Source organism: Pempheris klunzingeri, chromosome 4 (assembly GCF_042242105.1).
Source record: "Pempheris klunzingeri isolate RE-2024b chromosome 4, fPemKlu1.hap1, whole genome shotgun sequence".
In the NCBI taxonomy this organism is placed as follows: domain Eukaryota; kingdom Metazoa; phylum Chordata; class Actinopteri; order Acropomatiformes; family Pempheridae; genus Pempheris; species Pempheris klunzingeri.
This window is the reverse complement of record NC_092015.1, coordinates 8,198,708-8,217,813: the sequence shown is the minus strand read 5'-3', so window position 1 is coordinate 8,217,813 and position 19,106 is coordinate 8,198,708. Positions and strand designations below refer to the sequence as shown.

Here is a 19,106-nt window from a genome sequence, read left to right as displayed (position 1 = left end):
TGCAGCAGCTTATTGTATTAAAGTGGAAGTTCTATGTTCAGCAACTTCTAATTATTAAAAAGTAGATGAATTACTTTCCTGTCATTATCTTTCAAGCAATGGGCATTTCAAAAAAGGCAATGAAATCATCCTCTGATCAGTAAGATTTAATTTACAGCCAAACCAGGCTTTCATTTGGAGTTGAACCACTTAATAGCTACGCTTTCAGCATGTCAGACCTTCATCACAGCATACATGAAACAGCAATGGACAGGCCCATCCAAGTACAACTATTGGCAGCATATAGAAAAACACGTGTGCACAATAGTGGGAGATGCTCCACCTCTTGGGAATTGTATTTTAGTACTAAATGGAGTACTGTGGCATACAGATTGGAGCCATATTTGTAAGAAATTGCAAAAAAAAAAAAATAGGGTGGAACATAATTAACACAGGAATTACTCATGCAATCCTGGGAGCACCTTATTTTGGCACCATATCATTTCACAACATTGTAAATGGGGCTTTGAGACATCATTATTCGGGGATCTTCCCCGTCATTTTGGATATCTGAAACTTAAATCATGACTACTAACTATATGGATTGCAGATATCTGAACTGGGAGTTTTCCCTCATAGTCGGTGGTTTTAAATGTCCTCGGAAGAAAGTCACTGTCGGTATCTGAGCTTATCTTTTTGACCAGGAGGAACTGAATTAAATGTTAAAACGTGTTGCTGTAGTTAATGCGTAATGCAGATTTGCAGCACCGGATCAGCATGTCCAAAAACAGAGGAAGGAGTCCACCTCCATGTCCTGAGGACTCTGCAGCTCCGTGTCTGAGGCCGTGACGTTAATCCGTGACGCAGGTCCGCCCTCCATCACTCGCCGAGCCCGCTGACAGAAAACACGAAGCGGCTGCTCACCATCCCTGGAAATATGTAGTTAGCTAGCGCGGACACTTCAGCACACTTCGACAACAAGGGAGGGTTTGGCGCAGCTGGTAAGTCAGATTTGTTAACATAGAGTTTATTAAATGGCTGTCACCGCGCTTGCTTTGGTTTTCCTGAGTGGAAACGTTAGCTAGCTAGTTAGTTAGCTAGCTAGCTAGCTAGCCGGGGAGCTAACACTAGCCTAGCCAAGATGACGACGGTGATGATGGCGGATGGATCCCGTTATTTCCAGCTGCGGCGATGGCACTCGATTTATATCGTTGTAGTCTAGTACGCAGCCTGTTTTTAGAAGTTGATTTTAGTTAACAGCTGCATAATCTGATCTACAACGAGGCGGTGAGCTCGACATTTAGTTTAGTATCATCAGAGAAAAAGGTCGTGTTGGCAATTGGTAGGTGCAGCTGCTGAAGTACGTTTTATATTCGTACGACAAACCCAACAGTGAAAGTAACTGAAGTCGTGGGCAAACTAGGGTAGACGAACAAGAAACAGACTTCTTTGGCCTTAGGAAAAAGTGATGCTAGTAGCTTCACAGTCAAAATAATTTCAGCATTTTTAGCGACAGTGACATACTTAATTGTCCTTAGTTTAGTTAGAAACATTACTATCTAGCCACAGCACATTGTCTGAAACTCTGATGTGAACCACATAACTCAATATCTCCGTTATTAATCGATGGCAAGCTAGCATGCTAACAGCAATGCTAATAAATCTCAACCTCCCCTCTCTCTCGTCAGTGCAGTTACATGGAAAGTTACCATGGGTGGCCATGATGATGAAGATATGCCATATGCTGTGAACAAACAAAAACAAGATGAAGAGCTGAAGAACAAGCTGAATGACAGCAGCCACTGGTGCGACCAGGAGTCCACAGGCAACAATGCCAAGTGGGTCAAAGAAGGCCGGAACCAGCTGCGGAAAGTAGCCGAGAACCAACAGGACCAGGACCACAACTGCAATATCAGCCAGAATGGGAACAAGGAAGATTTCCCTCATCAGACCAACACTCAGGAAGAACAACAGGGAAACGAGGAGCAGACCAAGTCTCCCAAAATAGCAATGACCCCGGGTCTCAGTCAGGAGGAGTCCAAGAACATCTTAAATGAGCCGCTACTCATCGACACTCTGGAGTCAACAGAAGAGAAAGATAAAGAGAGAGAAGAAGATGGTAAAGAGAAGGAAAATACATCAGAGGAAAACAGAGAAACATCAGGTGATACCAGAGGAGTGGGTGAAGAACAGAGTGGTGTGGAGTCCCAGAGGGAGGGCAGTGTTGTGGCGAGAAATGCCTGCCTCCTCTTCTCCAACATGAATGGAACACCAAATGAGGAAGAACCCAGCTGGCCTCCACTGGCTCAGGACAACACAGCCGACAGCTCTCCTAATGGCAACAGAGGTAAATAAAGGCACAATACAACATTAGACGTGATCGTAAGCGCCATCAGCTGTCACAGCTTGCACAGACGACAACAAAAACTAATAGATCTAATGTAGTTGTAAGCGCTATTATTATGATTATATAAATGTCAATAACTGTAACTCCTGTGAAGCATGCATACATGGAGGCTGGTGTATAAACAGTAAATGAATAATAACAGTAACAGGTCACGAAAATGCTGACAGTTTCTTACTAAAATACTTGAAGCCTTTATATCTGCTTGTGACTACATTATAGTAAATTATAAAGCATTTAGTAAATGTTAACATACTGCTTGTAAATGCTATAGAAGGAGGCTAAAGTGAAGTCTTGCTGATTAAAAACAAGCATGTTGTTATGTTTGACTTTTTCTGCTGCAGATTTTGCACCTTACTTGGTGTGAAAAGGCAATTAGTTTCTTTCAGATTAAAGTGTTTCGAATTGTGCTGGACTCAGTGTGCAAAGGCCTCTAGTATGCATATTATTTTTCTGATCATCATCACAGAGAGAGCTCAAGACTTTCTGTTTCACTTCAATAGTCTAAAGACAAATTGGTGTGGGGTGAAACATTAAATTATTTGCATTGAAGACCATTTCCAGGCTCTGTTTTTAGTTGATTTGGTGAGTAAGTGATTATAGTCAGAGGTGTTACTGCAACATCATTTTTTAGCATACAGTAACATTATAGTGTCACAGAAATGTATAGTAGTTGAATATAGCAAAGTGTGATGTATAGAAGTAGTATAGTAGTAAGCTAATCTTAACAGTATTATTTTATATTGTATGTCTTAGTCAAACAACAATGATGTGAAGCAACTTTAGAGATGCAACCCAAGATGTTTTTATCACCTGTTGTTTGAACAAGCAGATGTTATGAAGTTTACCTTGAACAATGTTGTTAAAACCATTTCTCTTTCTCATTAGTAAGCTGATAACGTCAAAACACTCAAAGATTAATAAAAGTAACAAACGATAACTGATTGTTCTATTCTATTCTCCTCCTACATTGTCAGAGTGTTTGTTTTCTTCGTCAACCTAACATTAATGATTTCCCCTTTCCCGTGTTTCTCCTCTTCCTTGCTCCTCTCAGAGTCCTTTTGGGATTCCAGTGCTTTTGAGACAGACACAGACCTGCCGTCAGGATGGATGAGGGTGCGAGATACTTCAGGCACATACTACTGGCACATCCCCACAGGCACTACCCAGTGGGAGCCTCCTTCACCCCTGGGTAAAGTTGGCGACTCCATGATGTCCTCGACTATGTCCCTGGAAACTACACCCTGTGAGGAGCCTGAGGTGAGGTCTAAGGCACATTTTGCTTAGACGAAGGCAATATGAATCTATAGACACTAATATATTCTGTTATATTTGCCAGGAATCCTGGGCTCAGCTTTCCAGCACGGATGAAGGCGCTGAAGGGGAACTGTGGAAGGTAACTCAGTCAAGAATGTAACTGAGTGTAGTAGAAACATCTTCTCCATAGTTAAATCCTCCTGTCAGCCACCCTGTGAGATTACCAATACAGAATGGGATCACAAATAACACTTTTGTTGTTCCTTTGTTTCTGTATTCCTTTGATGAATAGGTTAATCATAACAAAATGTCTCCGTCTTTTTCATGGCAGAAATTTTGATTAGAATAAGGAACTGTCAAGTTAATGTCTTCTTGGTGGAATACATTGAAGTTTCCATTGTTTAGTGTTTTTCTTGTTATCTGTGTCTTCAGGAGGAGGGAGAGGCGTCATCTGATCAAAGTCTGAAGGAGTTTGAGGGGGCAACTCTACGCTATGCATCCATCAACCTGAAGTATGCTCTGTTAAAGCTTTTTGACTATTTGTATTTGGTATATTGTCACCTCTTCTTATTCTCTCTCTGTTGCGTCTCCTTATTGGTCTCTCTCTTATCTTTGTAGTTATAATTGCTCCCAATCTGAGGAAGAAGAGAAGCTCGCTCCACTCTGCACAGATATAGAGACTAAGGTAAATCAGCGTGTCATGTTGGATTTCTCCAGTAATTTATTGAGAGTAAATTAGGGTTTCAAAACCAGATTAAATATGAAGGAAACTGCTTTTGAGATAAAAGACTGGCATCAGAACTGGTCCATGAGTGCTGCACTGTGACTGGAAACTCTGAAACATTTGAGATGGGATAAAAAACAGAGGATGCTATTGTTCCATGCAGATTACTAAAATATGTCCTTTCCACGCTTTGCTAACTTCATTGTTTTTCACTTTTCATGTGCAGTCCTGCTATGTGCTAATGTGCGGCCTGTTTGTCCTGTCAGTGTTTTGCAGTGCGTTCCCTGGGCTGGGTGGAGATGTCTGAAGAGGACATGGCACCTGGCAAGAGCAGTGTAGCTGTCAACAACTGCATCAGGCAGCTCTCGTATCACAAACACAACCTTCATGACACTGCTGGCATCTGGGGAGAGGTGAGAGGAGTGCTCTCAGACTCTATACTGACAATTCCTGTAATGTCCATTTGAAATTGAATTTTGTACAAGTACGCCGTCTACATAAAAAACAGCACCCTGATTTCTATGAATGTTGTACAGTGTTGGATTTATTTATTATTTCCAACCACCATTAAAACTATTTCGGTTGAGCAGGATTGATCAGCTATAGCCATCTGGAAAATGTGAATGTATTTTCAGGTATAAAAAGTTTCCATGCCTAAATTAATATTGGAATGAAGTGAAATCCCTCAAATCGAACATGCATAGATATCTAACCCTAATTGCAGCTCAGAAATTACTCATTACTTTGATAGATGAAATGTTTTGAAGCCAAGCTGCTCGTACTATGAGTGCGGATGTGTGTGCTATGACAGGGTAAGGACATGCTGATGGTCCTGGAGAATGACACCATGAACTTGATCGACCCACTGGGCCAGACTCTGCTTCATGCTCAGCCAATTGGCAGCATCCGTGTTTGGGGCGTTGGCAGAGACAACGGCAGGTCAGTCCCCACAGCACAGGGCCAAAACGAAGACGGAAGAACTGCACATGATTCGTTCATGTGACACCTTTAATTTGCTTGAAACAAGCCATGTTTCAAAGAAGACTTTGATCATTGGCCAGTTGTATTTCTTTGAATTTTATATTCTCAAACCATGTATTTTGCTCAGTGAAGACAAGTTAGTTTATTCTAACTGAACTGTCAGCATTTTTCTAATAATAGGTGCATTATGGCAAAATTACACCTGAAATAAGGTGAAAATTTTAATTTTATTTAAGCTTGAGTCAGTGTTTGCTAAATATCCATCCTAACTTGTGTTAAGACCAGAAACATCTTCTCACTGGTTTGAATGTTCTGCCCTTATCCTGTTTGAGTGTGCATTTAGTGGTTGATTTCCCTTTTAAATAATGTACAGGCCCCTGTAGTTATGACTCATTCATGACTCAGAGGCTCCGCATTTGGCAAGCACATCGTATTTGTCTGTGTGCTCTTTATTGTACGCTGCTGCCATCTGCTGGATTGTTAAGGACGCTGCAGACAAATATATCCCTGTTTGTTTGTGCCTGCTTTCTGTCTCACTGTATTCTAAACACTTCTTTTCTTTTCATGCTGCGTTTTCCATCATGAGCAGGGAAAGGTATATATTAATGTTCACTATCTTAAAAGTTTTATAAAAGTATTGTTTTGTGCTTTTGTTCCTTTCAGTAGTATGAGTGTGTGTGTGATGAATGTGCACATATTTGTTCAAATCGGCTCACACGTCGTAGCGATTCAATATGTGCATGTGAAGTTTTCCATCTGTTTCACCCGCAGGGATTTTGCTTACGTGGCTCGAGACAACCTGACCCAGGTTCTCAAGTGCCACGTCTTCCGCTGTGACTCCCCTGCCAAGAACATAGCCACCAGCTTACATGAGATGTGCTCAAAGGTCAGCCACTACTGGATTTAACTTGTTTCATTATGAATTCACTGCAGTTTCTGGGGTCATGATGACCCACAAGTGTGGATTGTTAACATATCTTCTTCCCTTCATTTGACTTTAGATTATGGTAGATAGGAAGGCCAACAGACCGGGGGTGAGCAGGCTCAACTCTGACCCGAGAAACTCTGTGGTCATCCCTGTCGAAGGTAAAGCTAAAGCCAAAGTACCTTTAGGGCACTTACACACAGAGTATGAATGGACCACTTAATGCTTCCTCCTTTCCCAACAGAGTTTCCTGCTCCGAAAAATGAACTCTTTCAGCACTTCCATGTTTATTACCTTGGTTGTGAGAGTGTGTCTAAGCCAGTTGGTAAGAGAACACCTTCAAATACATAATGTTTTTTATAAACACTTGAGCTGTTTGTGTCTTGAAATGCTAACTATACTTTGTGTGTCCTGATCACCATGCTCTGTGGTAATGTTGATGAACCGTGTGCTCTGTGCCCTCAGGTATGGATATAATCAATGATTCACTAGAGGCAGCAGTTAATGGCAAAGACAGAAATGACTGGACTCCTGTTTCTGTGAATGTTGCACCAGCCACCCTCACAATACTTTCTAAACAGGTAACTGTTTATCTGTGTAACTGACTTGGGGGGTGACGTGGTGTTTCATGATGATGTGTGTTTTAGAGGGATGCCAGCAATACGTTTCAGCGTGCACTGTTTACATCACATACTGTCACTCAACTTTGACTGCATAACTTTAAAACTGTGAAAGTAAAGTGGACTAGTATCAACTGTGATCGACCTTATCCTGTTTTTCCTTTTGGGTTTCTTGATATTATTCCAAGATGAAGTTTGAGATTAGATTAGCATGTCTTTTATGATTCAAAATATAAATATTGCAAAATAAGAAAATTATTTTTCTTTGTTTCTTTACAACATTAATTCAATTTGAGTCATGTTTTATAATGTGTCATTTTCATGGTCAGGTTATTTAACACAGAACATTGCAATTTCTTATGTCTTTTTAAAAAGACACCACATGAAGTGTTTAAATTAAGCTTTGTCTAACTGTTTCTAACTGTCATTTTTATTCCTAACCCCAGAGTGAGGAGGTGCTGTCAGAGTGCAGGGTGCGTTTCCTGTCTTTCATGGGTGTTGGAAAGGACGTCCACACCTTCGCTTTCATCATGGCGGAGGGTCCCCAAGACTTCACCTGTCACATGTTTTGGTGCGAACCAAACGCTGCCAGTCTGAGCGAGGCTGTACAGGCTGCCTGCATGGTGAGTTGGAAACAAACACGCACAAGTGGAGAGATGTAGGGACAAGACAAGAAATAATTTCTGAGGGGAAGACGCATGTGTCCAACGTGTTATCTGTGTTTCAATTCTGCCAAGATTTTGTGTCCCAAAGTTAAAAGGTAATTTGGTACAAATGTGGATAGAGGTTGTTTAATGTTTGTAACACATGCCGTGTGTGTGTTCTCTTTTCACAGCTTCGCTACCAGAAGTGTTTGGATGCGCGTCCGCCCAGCCTAGCCTCCTGCCTGCCCACTCCTCCTGCTGACTCTGTGGCTCGAAGGGTCAAGAAGGGGGTGCAGAGTCTGCTGGGCAGCTTTAAGAGCTACAGGTCGGGCTCTCAATCCCCTTGAGTTGGAGCGAGGATGATCCACAGTCCATTAAACACCAGGTCCATCATCACAGCCCCTTCTCAATCTCACTCCTCCTCCCGCTCATCCTTCTCCTCCTCATCCTTCTGCCACAGTTTCGCCTTATTGTCGCTCTAGTCACTAGTCTGGTGTGTGGAGTAGTTTGTGGGGAAAATGTGTGTCTGAAAAGAATGCATTTATTTCCTTTTTTAGGCTTTTACTTTATACAACCATTTTAAACTCCCATCTCCAAACAGATGAACCCCTGGCACATCTATATTTTCTTTTGCTGGGATTCTTTCTGTGAGTCTTAACTATTTTTGTGTTTTAACAGAAACAATGCTATGAATGTTGGCTATGGATGTAATATATTATACATGCAGATGCTAGAATTTGCGTGAAAAAGGTTGCTAGATTCTCTCTCATAGAAACGGTCTGATTTTCTCAGTTTTCCTTCTTGGTGCAATTATCATCTCTAACGCTCCTCCTTTTCTACTGTTTCAAGAAGGTACTGTAACACAGTCGTTGTCAGTCGGTGTCAAGTATCCTAATACTGGTTTTCTAAAACATCACTGCACCTCTCTCTACCACAAAAGGTTGTAACACAAGCGGCGTAGGCGTCTCAGTAGTGTGCCACGTAGTTATATGTCCCCGACCCTCCCAAACAATGTATTTTAGTCTTCCAAAGAACTGTATGGTCATCTGTCGCATAGTGAGCAACCACTGATTTGAGTGTAGTGTGTTTCTCATACATTCTGCATGAACATTTGCAAGTTCAGTGCTAGTGTGCAATAATCAGATGTTCCTGTATGGTGTGGTGATATGATGGCTGCCATGTGTTAATTAGTTCACTTTAATGAGAGAGTCTGGCCAGATTGAGTGCGAGGCTAACGGAACAACAGAGCCATGTTTAATATCATTATCTTGTGATAGAAAATGATAGTAATAAAAAAAAAATATAAACTCTGGGTTTTCACACAGCCATTTACCACCAACAACTACTCAATAGTACTGTAGAAACTCGCCACAAGCTGCATGTTTTGATAACTTAGAGTTCTTGCTGCTCGCAGCGGTTTAGTGCTTAAGACCCATCAATGTATCCTGTAAATTCTCTCTCTGTGTTTCTGTGTGGTAAGAGGAGGCTGGAGTTGATGTGTTGTCTCGTGTTTCATAGGCATGTCACTCTAGTTAGTGCCAGTGTTTATCATAAGCTAGCAGTAGAGAGTTAGACTTCCTGTCAGTTCCTTCAGACTGAAAAGATGAGAGCAGGTTAATGTTTGTATTTACAGTTTGTGTATATGGGAAACCTAGAGGTGATTTTCTCCAGTGGTTTACATTTTTATTTTTTTCCTGGGCCACATTTTGACGTGTGTGCGCCCCAGCCGCTCCACTTAATGTATTTTTTACTGTTTCCACGCACTACAGCAATGTACACTATTAAGATGGTTCTCACATTAGCTTGTTAGATTTACTTTTTTATAAAGAACACTCTAATTAGCCAAGTTGTATTTTATCTTTGTGTCTGTCAGTGATCAATACTGTATGTAGCACAATATTACTAGTCATCTCTAATATTGAAGATGCAGTTTGTAAGATTTTGTTGGGATTCGTTCGGCCACGTTGTCTGAGACATTGGTAGCTACTTACTAGATATCCTCAGGCTAACAGACTCCATACACATGCAAATTCTTACAAAAGAAAACTTATTTTAGAGCAAATGTATCACTCAATTAAATTACAACAACATATTGTGAAAAAGAATGTATAGACATGCATAACAAATACAATATTGTATTTTAAAAAAAGACTAAAAATACATCTGTTCTTCACTACATCAGACATTTTTAACTTTCTAAATTTTTTTCTTTCCAAAAACACTCCCCATTGATATTACTTCTATAATGCAAAAAGCAGAAATCTGAATTGTCCTCAGAAAAGTGCTAAAAGCAGCTTCAAACTGGAAAAATATATAGCAACAAAACACTCAAACATTTAATCCATGTTTGAAACAAACGGATTGGTAATCAGTGCTTTGTGATGACTGGCCTTTCTCAAAACGTTAATTCATAGATCCTATAGATGTTTTTTAACATTTTAGAAGCTACTAAACAGTAAAACTCTTACCAACTGCTTCTTTATATGTGTAAAGTATAACACTAATGAAAATTAGACCACATTGACTCATATTACTGCCTCGCCACTCGTGTGTCACTCTGAACAATTTTGCTTTTTCTCCTTCAAAGTGTGCTGTGTCCAGTCGATGGCAACACTAAAGCCAGATGAGTTAAAGAACATTAGCAGATTAATTTATTTCTGTTCATGTAAATTAGGTGTATAAAATCTATGTATATAAAAGTCACTGCACAATAAATGTGAACATATCATAACTGTCTATCTTGTGCTCTTTTAATTTGTTTTTGGTGACGCCAAGTGGGTCTGAGGAGATTGGCTTCCAAAGGGCAGGTGTGGGTTCGGCAGCCTGAAAATGTCTGCTTTGGTTTCTGGTTTCAGAGGCACGGACATTTTTTTTTCATTTTCTATTAATGGCTTTATCTGTCATCCCCAGCTTTTCCATTAAAATGTAAAAGAAGCCACACACAACCTGTCTGGCCCTTTTGCATATGCATTAAACCTGCTGCCACTGGTTTTACCGTATGTATTGACAGACCAGCCACATGGTGCACGAACAAAAAAAAAAAAAAAAGCAATACGCAGCAACCCCTTCCACCCCATCCCCAGTCACCTGTTCAGTTCATATCAGCACTGCTGCCCCCACCTGGTGAGTTCAAAAGGATGGGTGGGGCTGCTTATTGTTTCCCTAAGAGATGGCTTTTGGAGATGAAAGGTGCACATCAAGTGGAATTCACAGCAGCCGCAGACTGCTAATAATTGGCTTCACCATCTCCACACAAATATCAGGACTGCTCTGCCAGCGGGATCCCGGAGCGGCGGGACGGATCAAGGCTCTGGCTATAATCGCCTCCTTTTGAAGGGAGGCTGGGCCCTCTGTGCTGGGTGGCTTATCGACTTGTGTTTGTACAGATGAAACATGTCGAAGTCCACTGCTGTCGTCTGTCCTGTTGCATCGTGTGTTAAACACATCGGTGCTGGGTTCCCAAAGAAAAAACAACTGCTGCTCTAATACACTGCAAATGTGGTCCAGGTTCACATCACAGGAGGTGACTTGTGCAACGTGTGTGTGAATTTCTATCAGATTTACAGACAGATTAACACTCAGTTGTTAGTTAGATACACTGAGCTAAAACTACTTCAGTCTAATGCAGCAGGCCTGCACCAACGGCTAAAATGTTTAATTTCTGTTTAAACTGAATTGTACTTTTAACATGTATTACATTTTTCCAGACAATTTCAGCAAGCAACATGTACAGCCCACCACCTGGCATGAAACATTATTAGCATTTTCTAGGGTTTTTGTTTTCAATGAAATGTCGACAGCTATTGGATGACCTGACATTATGTTTGTTGCAAGCATTCATGTCCCCTCAGGATAAATTGCAATATTCCGTTTGAAATGCTATTTAGCAGATGTTAGTACGCTAACATGCTAAACTAGGATGGAAAACGTGATGATGGACGTCGTAGCTGCTTGACAACAGCATGTTTATAGCATTCTGACCATGTGGGCATGTTGGTGTCTATTCAGCCCAGAGCACCTCTGGGCCTCAGCACTGCCTCAGAGGGCCACTGCTGTGGCTGTAGACCTTTTAAGATGTGTCCCAAATCAATACAGCAAACTCATTCTAAGCAGGTATTGTAGTCACTTTTCACAGTAAAAAAAACAAAAAGAAAAACTTTTTTATTTTAATTTTTAAGTCTGTTGTTGTTGGACTCTATTTCCCCACAATGCAGTGCACAAAGGAAAATGATGAGCTAATAGCTGGAAAACATCGGAACTAATTGTTGATGATGATGAAACAGGAAAATATGAATTTTAGGAAAATCTGTTGCTCTCTCTGAATTCACTGTTTGGTTACCTTTGCACAGCGTACTTCACTTCCTGTTAGCAGTAAAACAGTTTAGCATGTTGATTTCTTGTAAATTAACTGCAAAAACAACATTAACATATAACACATGCAGTAGAACGTAACGCGAGTAGTATAGAACTGGGACGCAGCTTGATCTGTTTGTTGTTTTTTTTTTGTCCATTGGTGTATTGTGCTTTTTGTTCTGTTGGCACAGTTTTAGAGAGGTACTCATTAAACTTTATAATCAGTTTGGGGGCTGTGGTTTGTGCTGCTGCTGAGTTGTGTTGGCTTTGTTCTGAAATGTGTGAAAACTGGAGATCAGAGCCTACGTGAAGGTAGGATTTACTGATGAACTGTATTAGTAGGAGTAGCCAACAACCTGCAGCTGAATGTCTTTATTCTCTGTGTGATGTAATGCATCTTTGACTGTTTATTCCTTATACAACACGCAGCAGTTGTGTATAGCCTGGATTATGAATGTGCGCTGGTGGCATGCTTACAGCCACCCATGCCCTAAATCCCTTTGTCGCCTCTGTATGCACATGCTCGTTATTGTGCTGCAGCATGTGTCCCTGTATCTCTGAAGCCACATTCATGCGCTCCATTTTTGCCGGGTGTCAATCACAATTTACATAGGTCGGCCCATGGAGAAACTAATCACAATTATAATTATTCCTATAGCCTAATTATGCATATGGCATTTGTTAAATGGAGATTTATTTTGAGTAATGAATGTGTAGTCTTGTGGAACATTGCTTTTCCTCTCAGTGCGGAGGAGAGGACTTGCTTCTCCTCTGCTGGGCTCTTCAATCTAATCACCAATCGTGGGCTAGATAAAAGGAGCTGGAGCAAGCTCCGTCTTCAACCTGGTATCAAGGTCTGAGAGATGATGGAAATCCCTGAGGGGCACATCTTTTTCTGACTGATTCATATTGCAAGAATACACCTCTTTGAACAAGGCATCTCATATCTTCTGCAGCCTCTATTTCAACAGTGCCTACCCACTATGATTTCTGCTCGCCATTATTTTGTTTTGGCCACTTCTGCAGAGATCTGTGCTTCTTGGTAATCGGGGACGACGCCACCGAGTGCTGAGCTTTGGTCAGAGCCACAGCAAATCAAGGACGGCCACAGGAGATGCGTGAAGGCACGCAGTTGGATCAACTATAAAGAAAAACCAAAGGAGAGGATAATACTTTCTATGCTGCCACTGTAGGGAGTGTTATGAGAAAGCAATTCCTGATATAAAATCCCACATAACATGAGATACATTAAAAAACATTGAAAGGCAGGTGATAAAGAAGAAGCGTCAGACAATACAGATCCAAAACACAAATGTTGCTACAGTCTCGATTAATGCCCGGAGGCATTCATTTGGGGATTAAGCAGTCTAATCTCAAAATGTTCAGTAATTCGTTCTCTCCCAAATAACGCAGTGATTGCTTTGCCTGTGGAAGCAGCCAGCAGCCCACTGGTGTCAGAATAATCACTTCTCCAGTGGTCCTCCAGCGATTCCAGCAGCTCAGCGGCGGTGTAGTATCAGCTCAGTACACATACCAGTCTCGGAGGAAACCCTGTCTGTACTGACTCTGTTGCACCGTGTGATGATCCATGGCAATGTTAACCTGGATTGTAACTTAAAGCGCACACGTCCCAAAACACATCTCATGTTTTAAGACTGGTCAGTTTTAAATTCACTTTTGAAGCAGCGCACAGAAAAACTTCTTGTATTAGTGATTTCCAGTGAAGAAAGACGTATTTACCTGCTTGAGTGAGAGAACCATTAAGTGTTCATATACTCAGTTTTTATGTCAAAGTCCTGCATCAGTAAAAGTACAGAAGTGAGGCGTGCTAGAATATAAAAGTACTGAAAGGAGGTTATTAATATGGCCTCAAAAAACGTATGTTCCCCCAGAAGCTTAGATCTTATTTTTTATTTCATTTAGACCCACTGGATCGTACTTTGAGAGCTAAAGGTTATATATTGTAACCACCTGGTTACCTCTTACTTATGCTCATAGAGAAGCTGAATACTCTTCATAGACGATTTTTTCTTCAGTTTTGGGATATGACATATATATAATTTTAAACTAAGTGCTCGAGAACGAGAAAAAAAAGATGCATCTGGGTGAAAAATGTGCCTGTTTGACAAATATTCCATTGGTCCTCTGGCCCGTTACCTTTAAATTCATCGTAGACTTGTTTGCAGAAATGCATGACTGGAGTCTAAGATCTCGGCATGACTCACTGACAAGATCCTTTTGTTCTAAGACGAATATAGTTCTCTGCGGCACCTCAGATGTCTCTCTCCCACCTCCAATCAGTCATTTCTATTAAAATTTGTCAAATTTCATAATAGAGTAATTGCTATGAGGAATAGCAACTGTCACGCTGGAAATGAATGGTCTTTATATTTGGTGCACTGCCATGTCACTGGAATCTTTAATCATTGGACTTGAGATGACAGACAGCAACCAATTCATATTCATAGTGTGTGAGGATCAGGCGGTAATGTTCAATGATTGGAGTTAGTGGGAAATGACATGTCTCATTATACATAAGGATGCAGCACTCCAACAGTGTTGGTGCGGACACAACCATTTAAATGTCTCATTTCCAGGTAGTCTCATAATAAACCATTTCACAATGAACTTCTGGGCGCTAGAACTGCAGCTCCACATTTAGGGAATTACAGTTATTTGCTTTCCTGTCGACCATTAGATGAAAGATCAAATGAAAAGATCTCGTATCTTCATGCTGACGGTGAAACTGCAGCAGGCGACTGTTAGCTTAGCTTAGCATAAGACTGGAAACAGGAGGAAATAGCAACTGAGGGGGACAAAACTCACCCACCAACACTCCTAAAGCTCACTAATTAACACGATGTGTGTTCTTTTAAGCTGTATGAAAACAACAATTTTAAGGGGAAGTCAATGCTCCTGGACAAGAAATAGTCCCTAACATAATCCCCTGAAAAGCCACAAATTATTGTTTTGTTTGGGGGTTTTTTTTGTCGGGATTTAACATACAATTATGTTATGTTAATTAGTGTTGAAGTTGGAGTTATGATAGATGCTATGGCGTGTAGCTACAGAGCCCACAGACATAACCCTTTAACTCAGAAGCAGAAATGAAGCATATTAACTTTATATTTAACAGACAAATATGAGAGTGGTTTCAGTCCTCTCATCAAACTCTTGGCAATAAAGCATATTTCAAAAATGTAAAAATACCCTTTAACTGTTTTTAGCTCTGTGTTGCTGCAGTCAAGCAAAGCTCACACAGATATTAACACAGTTTATTGTCTTACATGTGTAACGATTAGCACGAGATTCTCTCTGAGAAGACAACTTCTCAGCCTGGTCTCCTGCGAGTCTCTCCGCAGACCCCACCAATCCGACGGGCCAAACCCTCCCAAGGCATACTGCAGCAAATTGCATCGTTACTTTGCAAATTTGTTCAAGCAATCAACTCAATCTCACTTGGGGAACCAATCTGACAACAGGAATGATTAGAATCCTGGGCGGCTCGGCGCTTGTCACTTGGGACCGAGATGAGAGAGGAATTACAATGAGGCCTGAAATTGCACGCTATTGTTACCTCCCCGCGCTCCTGTCCTCCTTCTCCATCCACCATTTTCCTCTTGCCCACGTCTGTCCCCTCTGTTCTATCCTTCGGAGCTGTGGTAACAAGGTGTGACTGTTGGAGACAAAGCCAAAGGGCAATTGTCTAGGATGGGAGACTAGAAATAGCTCTAGCCCCATCTTTTATTACAGAGCACACCTGCCATCACCGCAGTGTAAAAACCCCTGATTTGGGAGATGAAATATGCAAAGTTTGAGTGGAAATGATATGGAGGGCCACACTTGATGGCCTTTAAGTAGCAGTGGTGGTCAGGGAGCTCTTTAGAGGAGGAATACAGTAAATACTTCATCACAGCGTATCCTTGCAAGGAATTTCGACAGGAGAGGAGGCTTATGCGACTTCCCTTTAGGTTTCAACAAAATACATTAAAATGACCTCAGGAATTGTGGGGAGAAGCAGAGGGCAGAGGCAGGCAGCTCTCAACTTGCTTTATATTTATCAGTTTCTCCTCACCCGTCGCCTTCGAGAAGAAGGTTGGGGGGGTGAAATGACCTGACGAGGGCTGAGGGGAGGAGAAGCAGGCTGTTGATTCTCATTTCACCGTTCCCATCTCCCAGCAGGATTGTCTGAGACATAGATAAATACTGCCAGCACTGCGATTTATAAGCTGTGCGGCAGACACAATTTCACCCATTACCTGACTGACTCAAAAGTCCAACACGCTTGAACCGCCTGCATACAGAGTGCCATGATTTCAACTGCTTTTGCCATCCTTCTCTCCTCTCTTTGCCTTTCATCTAACTCTCTCTTGTCAACACGACAGAGGGACAGGGGAGATCTACAAACTCTGAATGCTTATTTCTTTTTTTCGACTATAACAGTGGTGTGCTTGGTATAAAAATGAGCCTGTGTTTCACTTGGAGTGTGTTTCGGCCTGGCCAAGTGTTCTGCTTGTTGCGACCGTCTGACTAGTTTCAAATCACATAATTTGAAAGACTGCGATTACGTTATTTGTGTGATTTTGTTTATCCAATCAGCGTCAAAGGGTCTAAGCCTACAACAATGACATTTTGCTAATGTTACCGTACTTTCCAGCCTTCAAAGTGAGATTGCTGATGGTCATGCTCACATTTCAAGTCAAATTCTGTGAAATCTGGAAGAAACTTGGCTACATGTTACAAGTAAGACACGTAAAGAGACAGAAGGTCATGCAGACCCAAATTTAGCGGATATTAAGTTATTCTTGTCTTTGTGAGTGCATACAGATGTGAGCCAGATCTCAAAAATCACACTGACATGAATAATGTTGCCTAAAGACCATGACTTCTGTTTAAGCTTTCGAATTTACCAGCATTTTGCCTGAGAACAATCTAATCCTTGAACAGTTTATGTCCACAGCAGCAACTCTACCTTCTTTGTGCGGCAGAGTTAAAAGGTAACTTCCCCCAAACTGCAAAAAGCACGTTTTCTTAGTACTTTAATGGCGTTTCACCACCTCTGCCATTTATAGAACATCTCACCACAGACCAGGCAAGGTTAGGATGAGATGAGCTCTAGTTTCTCTCTTAATATTTAGCTTTCCTAATGCTGCTTGAATTTTCTATTTCTAATCATGTGTATTGATTGAGTGCATAGCATGGTTGTAGTGGGTCACGGCTCTTTAAATGCGCATGCCTGTGCATATGTTTTTAAAATCACTAAGAGAAAAGTCACCCAGCAGCATTTTCTGCACAACCTTAAATAATAAGGCTGTTCTAGTGCTGCTAAAATAACTTCACTCACACTTATGTGTGATGCGGACACAGGCACCATGAATTTACCTTTAGGTCCAGGTCTTCCCCTATTGTCTTCTGCTTTCTGCCGTCTGACAGGCTCAGATTAGATAAGATCTGCCCTTCAGATAGAAGAATCAAAAAATGGCAACCTGTGACTGTGACACACACCGTCCTGGTCTGCTGTACTTCACCTGAACACCAAATGTGTACACTTACGCAGCTGAAACTAGTCCCCATATACTCCCACACTGGCCAGCAGTTTCAGGAAATTAGAATCTTTTTTATTTTCTAGATCTTTTTCAAAAATGAAAGGTATTTGTGATAAATATTTATGTCTTGATTATGTTTTCCAGCTGAATGCCAAAGAAATAGTAGAGAACATGAAAAGCATAGAGAAACAGGCTTTTGGTTTTTGATTTGTTGTTGATGATTAGCTGACAATGGGAGGATATAGAATAACCTTGAGTGTTGTAGTGTTATAGGGTTTTTGATTCATCTCATAAAGCCTGGGCCCCTATAGCTTCTTAGGATTCACATTATGTTAATAACGTCTTTTAAGATTGTACGTGTATTTTAGTTGTTTTGTGAATAAACTTAATTGAACTGTTTCCTCTCCATGGTAGCAGCGATAAAAACCACTTCAGTGCAAGTCTTATTACAGCTCAATTGAAATAGTTGAGTGAAAATAAACATTATCATTCATTTAAATCCTATTTGGTGGAGTACTTTGACTTTCACGATGGATTACCGTTCTAATTTTAAACCGATAAAAAGGATTTAGAGACAATGTTTGACATTAAATCTCTGGTACTAAAAGCAGCAAACAGGCTCTTTTCTTAACATGAATTTATTTTGTTTCCAGTCGTATTAGATACCACCTTCCCATTCTCGTTCAAAGTCAAATTACTCCTTCAAGGCCTGCCAGTAATATGGGTTAATTGTTCTGGATGGCTGGATCACTTCCAAGCAGTTCATCCAATTTCCATTTAAATTGAGCCATCGGAGCGTGACATGGGTGACGCCTGGCTCGCCACTGTTGCAGACAGGCGACAGCGGTGCACGGCCGGCTAGGATGCAGAGAAACCTGTTTACGGGTCATATTGGAGACTCTCAAGTGGCTGGCAGCAAATGAAATGCAAGCACACACCTTGCTGGTTCCCTCTAAAGGACTTTAAATGGGAGCAGAGAAATGGCCTCATATAGTGAAACTGGTCAAGTGTGTATACATTGCTGCATAGTCAGTCTCTCGCTTGGCTGTGGCTCCTATTGTGACCCGACAGTCTGAACAATAGAGGAGGACACGGTGCTCCTGATTCCCTTCCTTTTCTTCTCTAAAAGAGCTACACTCCTCTCCCTCCTCCTCTGTTTAGTTCTTTAAATTGAAATTTTGCAGCCATTTGTTCTCGCTGCCTCTGCAGAGTTCATGTCACAACATTTCTCTGAGCACCGGACAGGTTCAACAGCACACCCCACTGTTCTTAATTTTGGCTGCTGATTTAAGGCTTGAGTTTCCTCGTGTCTCATAACACGCGGACTCTAATGAGGCCTGATTATTTCTTCCCACTGCTATTGTCAGACACATCTTTGCTTTTTTTAAATTTTACTCTGCGTGAAAAAAATCATGGCTGTGCATTTCATTTGAACAAAGCGAGCAAATCATCTTTCATCATACAAGTCATGCAGATAAACATTAAAAACACACTTCCTTTTATGAGTGAGAATTCATCAATACACCACAGGACTCTTTTGTTGCTCGAATTTTTTATCCTTTCATACTCTAAGTCAGACACTCCCCTCTTCTGATTGCACATTTGCATGAGAGGTAGTGTCTCAAATCACACATTTACTCTTCCACTTTCCCTTCAAACTCAGACTTCTTTTT

The 19,106-nt window shown here is 41.1% G+C and overlaps 2 protein-coding genes across 4 annotated transcripts in view; both read left to right on the top strand.

Moving 5' to 3' along the window:
- The window catches only part of LOC139200340 (diablo IAP-binding mitochondrial protein-like), a 379,202-nt gene that overhangs the window by 94,759 nt on the left and 265,337 nt on the right, over positions 1 to 19,106 (top strand). The gene's annotated exons all lie outside the window — the stretch shown is intronic.
- Positions 870 to 10,265, top strand: apbb1 (amyloid beta (A4) precursor protein-binding, family B, member 1 (Fe65)). Of its 3 annotated transcripts, none has more exons than XM_070828970.1 (14): positions 870 to 980; positions 1,673 to 2,326; positions 3,438 to 3,643; positions 3,723 to 3,779; positions 4,073 to 4,152; positions 4,259 to 4,325; positions 4,631 to 4,777; positions 5,176 to 5,303; positions 6,117 to 6,231; positions 6,347 to 6,431; positions 6,515 to 6,595; positions 6,736 to 6,851; positions 7,337 to 7,513; positions 7,726 to 10,265. In XM_070828970.1, the coding sequence occupies exons 2-14, from the start codon at positions 1,690 to 1,692 to the stop codon at positions 7,879 to 7,881; spliced, it is 2,052 nt and encodes a 683-aa protein (XP_070685071.1). In that variant the 5' UTR covers positions 870 to 980; positions 1,673 to 1,689; the 3' UTR covers positions 7,882 to 10,265. The 3 variants fall into 3 exon arrangements, with proteins under 3 accessions (XP_070685071.1, XP_070685072.1, XP_070685070.1); XM_070828971.1 differs by having other exon boundaries at positions 1,668 to 2,326; positions 4,076 to 4,152; XM_070828969.1 differs by having other exon boundaries at positions 1,668 to 2,326.

Excerpts from the sequence above, each read along its gene's own strand:
- apbb1 (XM_070828970.1), top strand. The coding sequence starts at position 1,690 with ATGGGTGGCCATGATGATGAAGATATGCCATATGCTGTGAACAAACAA. Across the intron at positions 3,780-4,072 it reads CTGAAGGGGAACTGTGGAAG|GAGGAGGGAGAGGCGTCATC; the intron begins GTAACTCAGTCA and ends CTGTGTCTTCAG. Across the intron at positions 6,232-6,346 it reads TACATGAGATGTGCTCAAAG|ATTATGGTAGATAGGAAGGC; the intron begins GTCAGCCACTAC and ends ATTTGACTTTAG.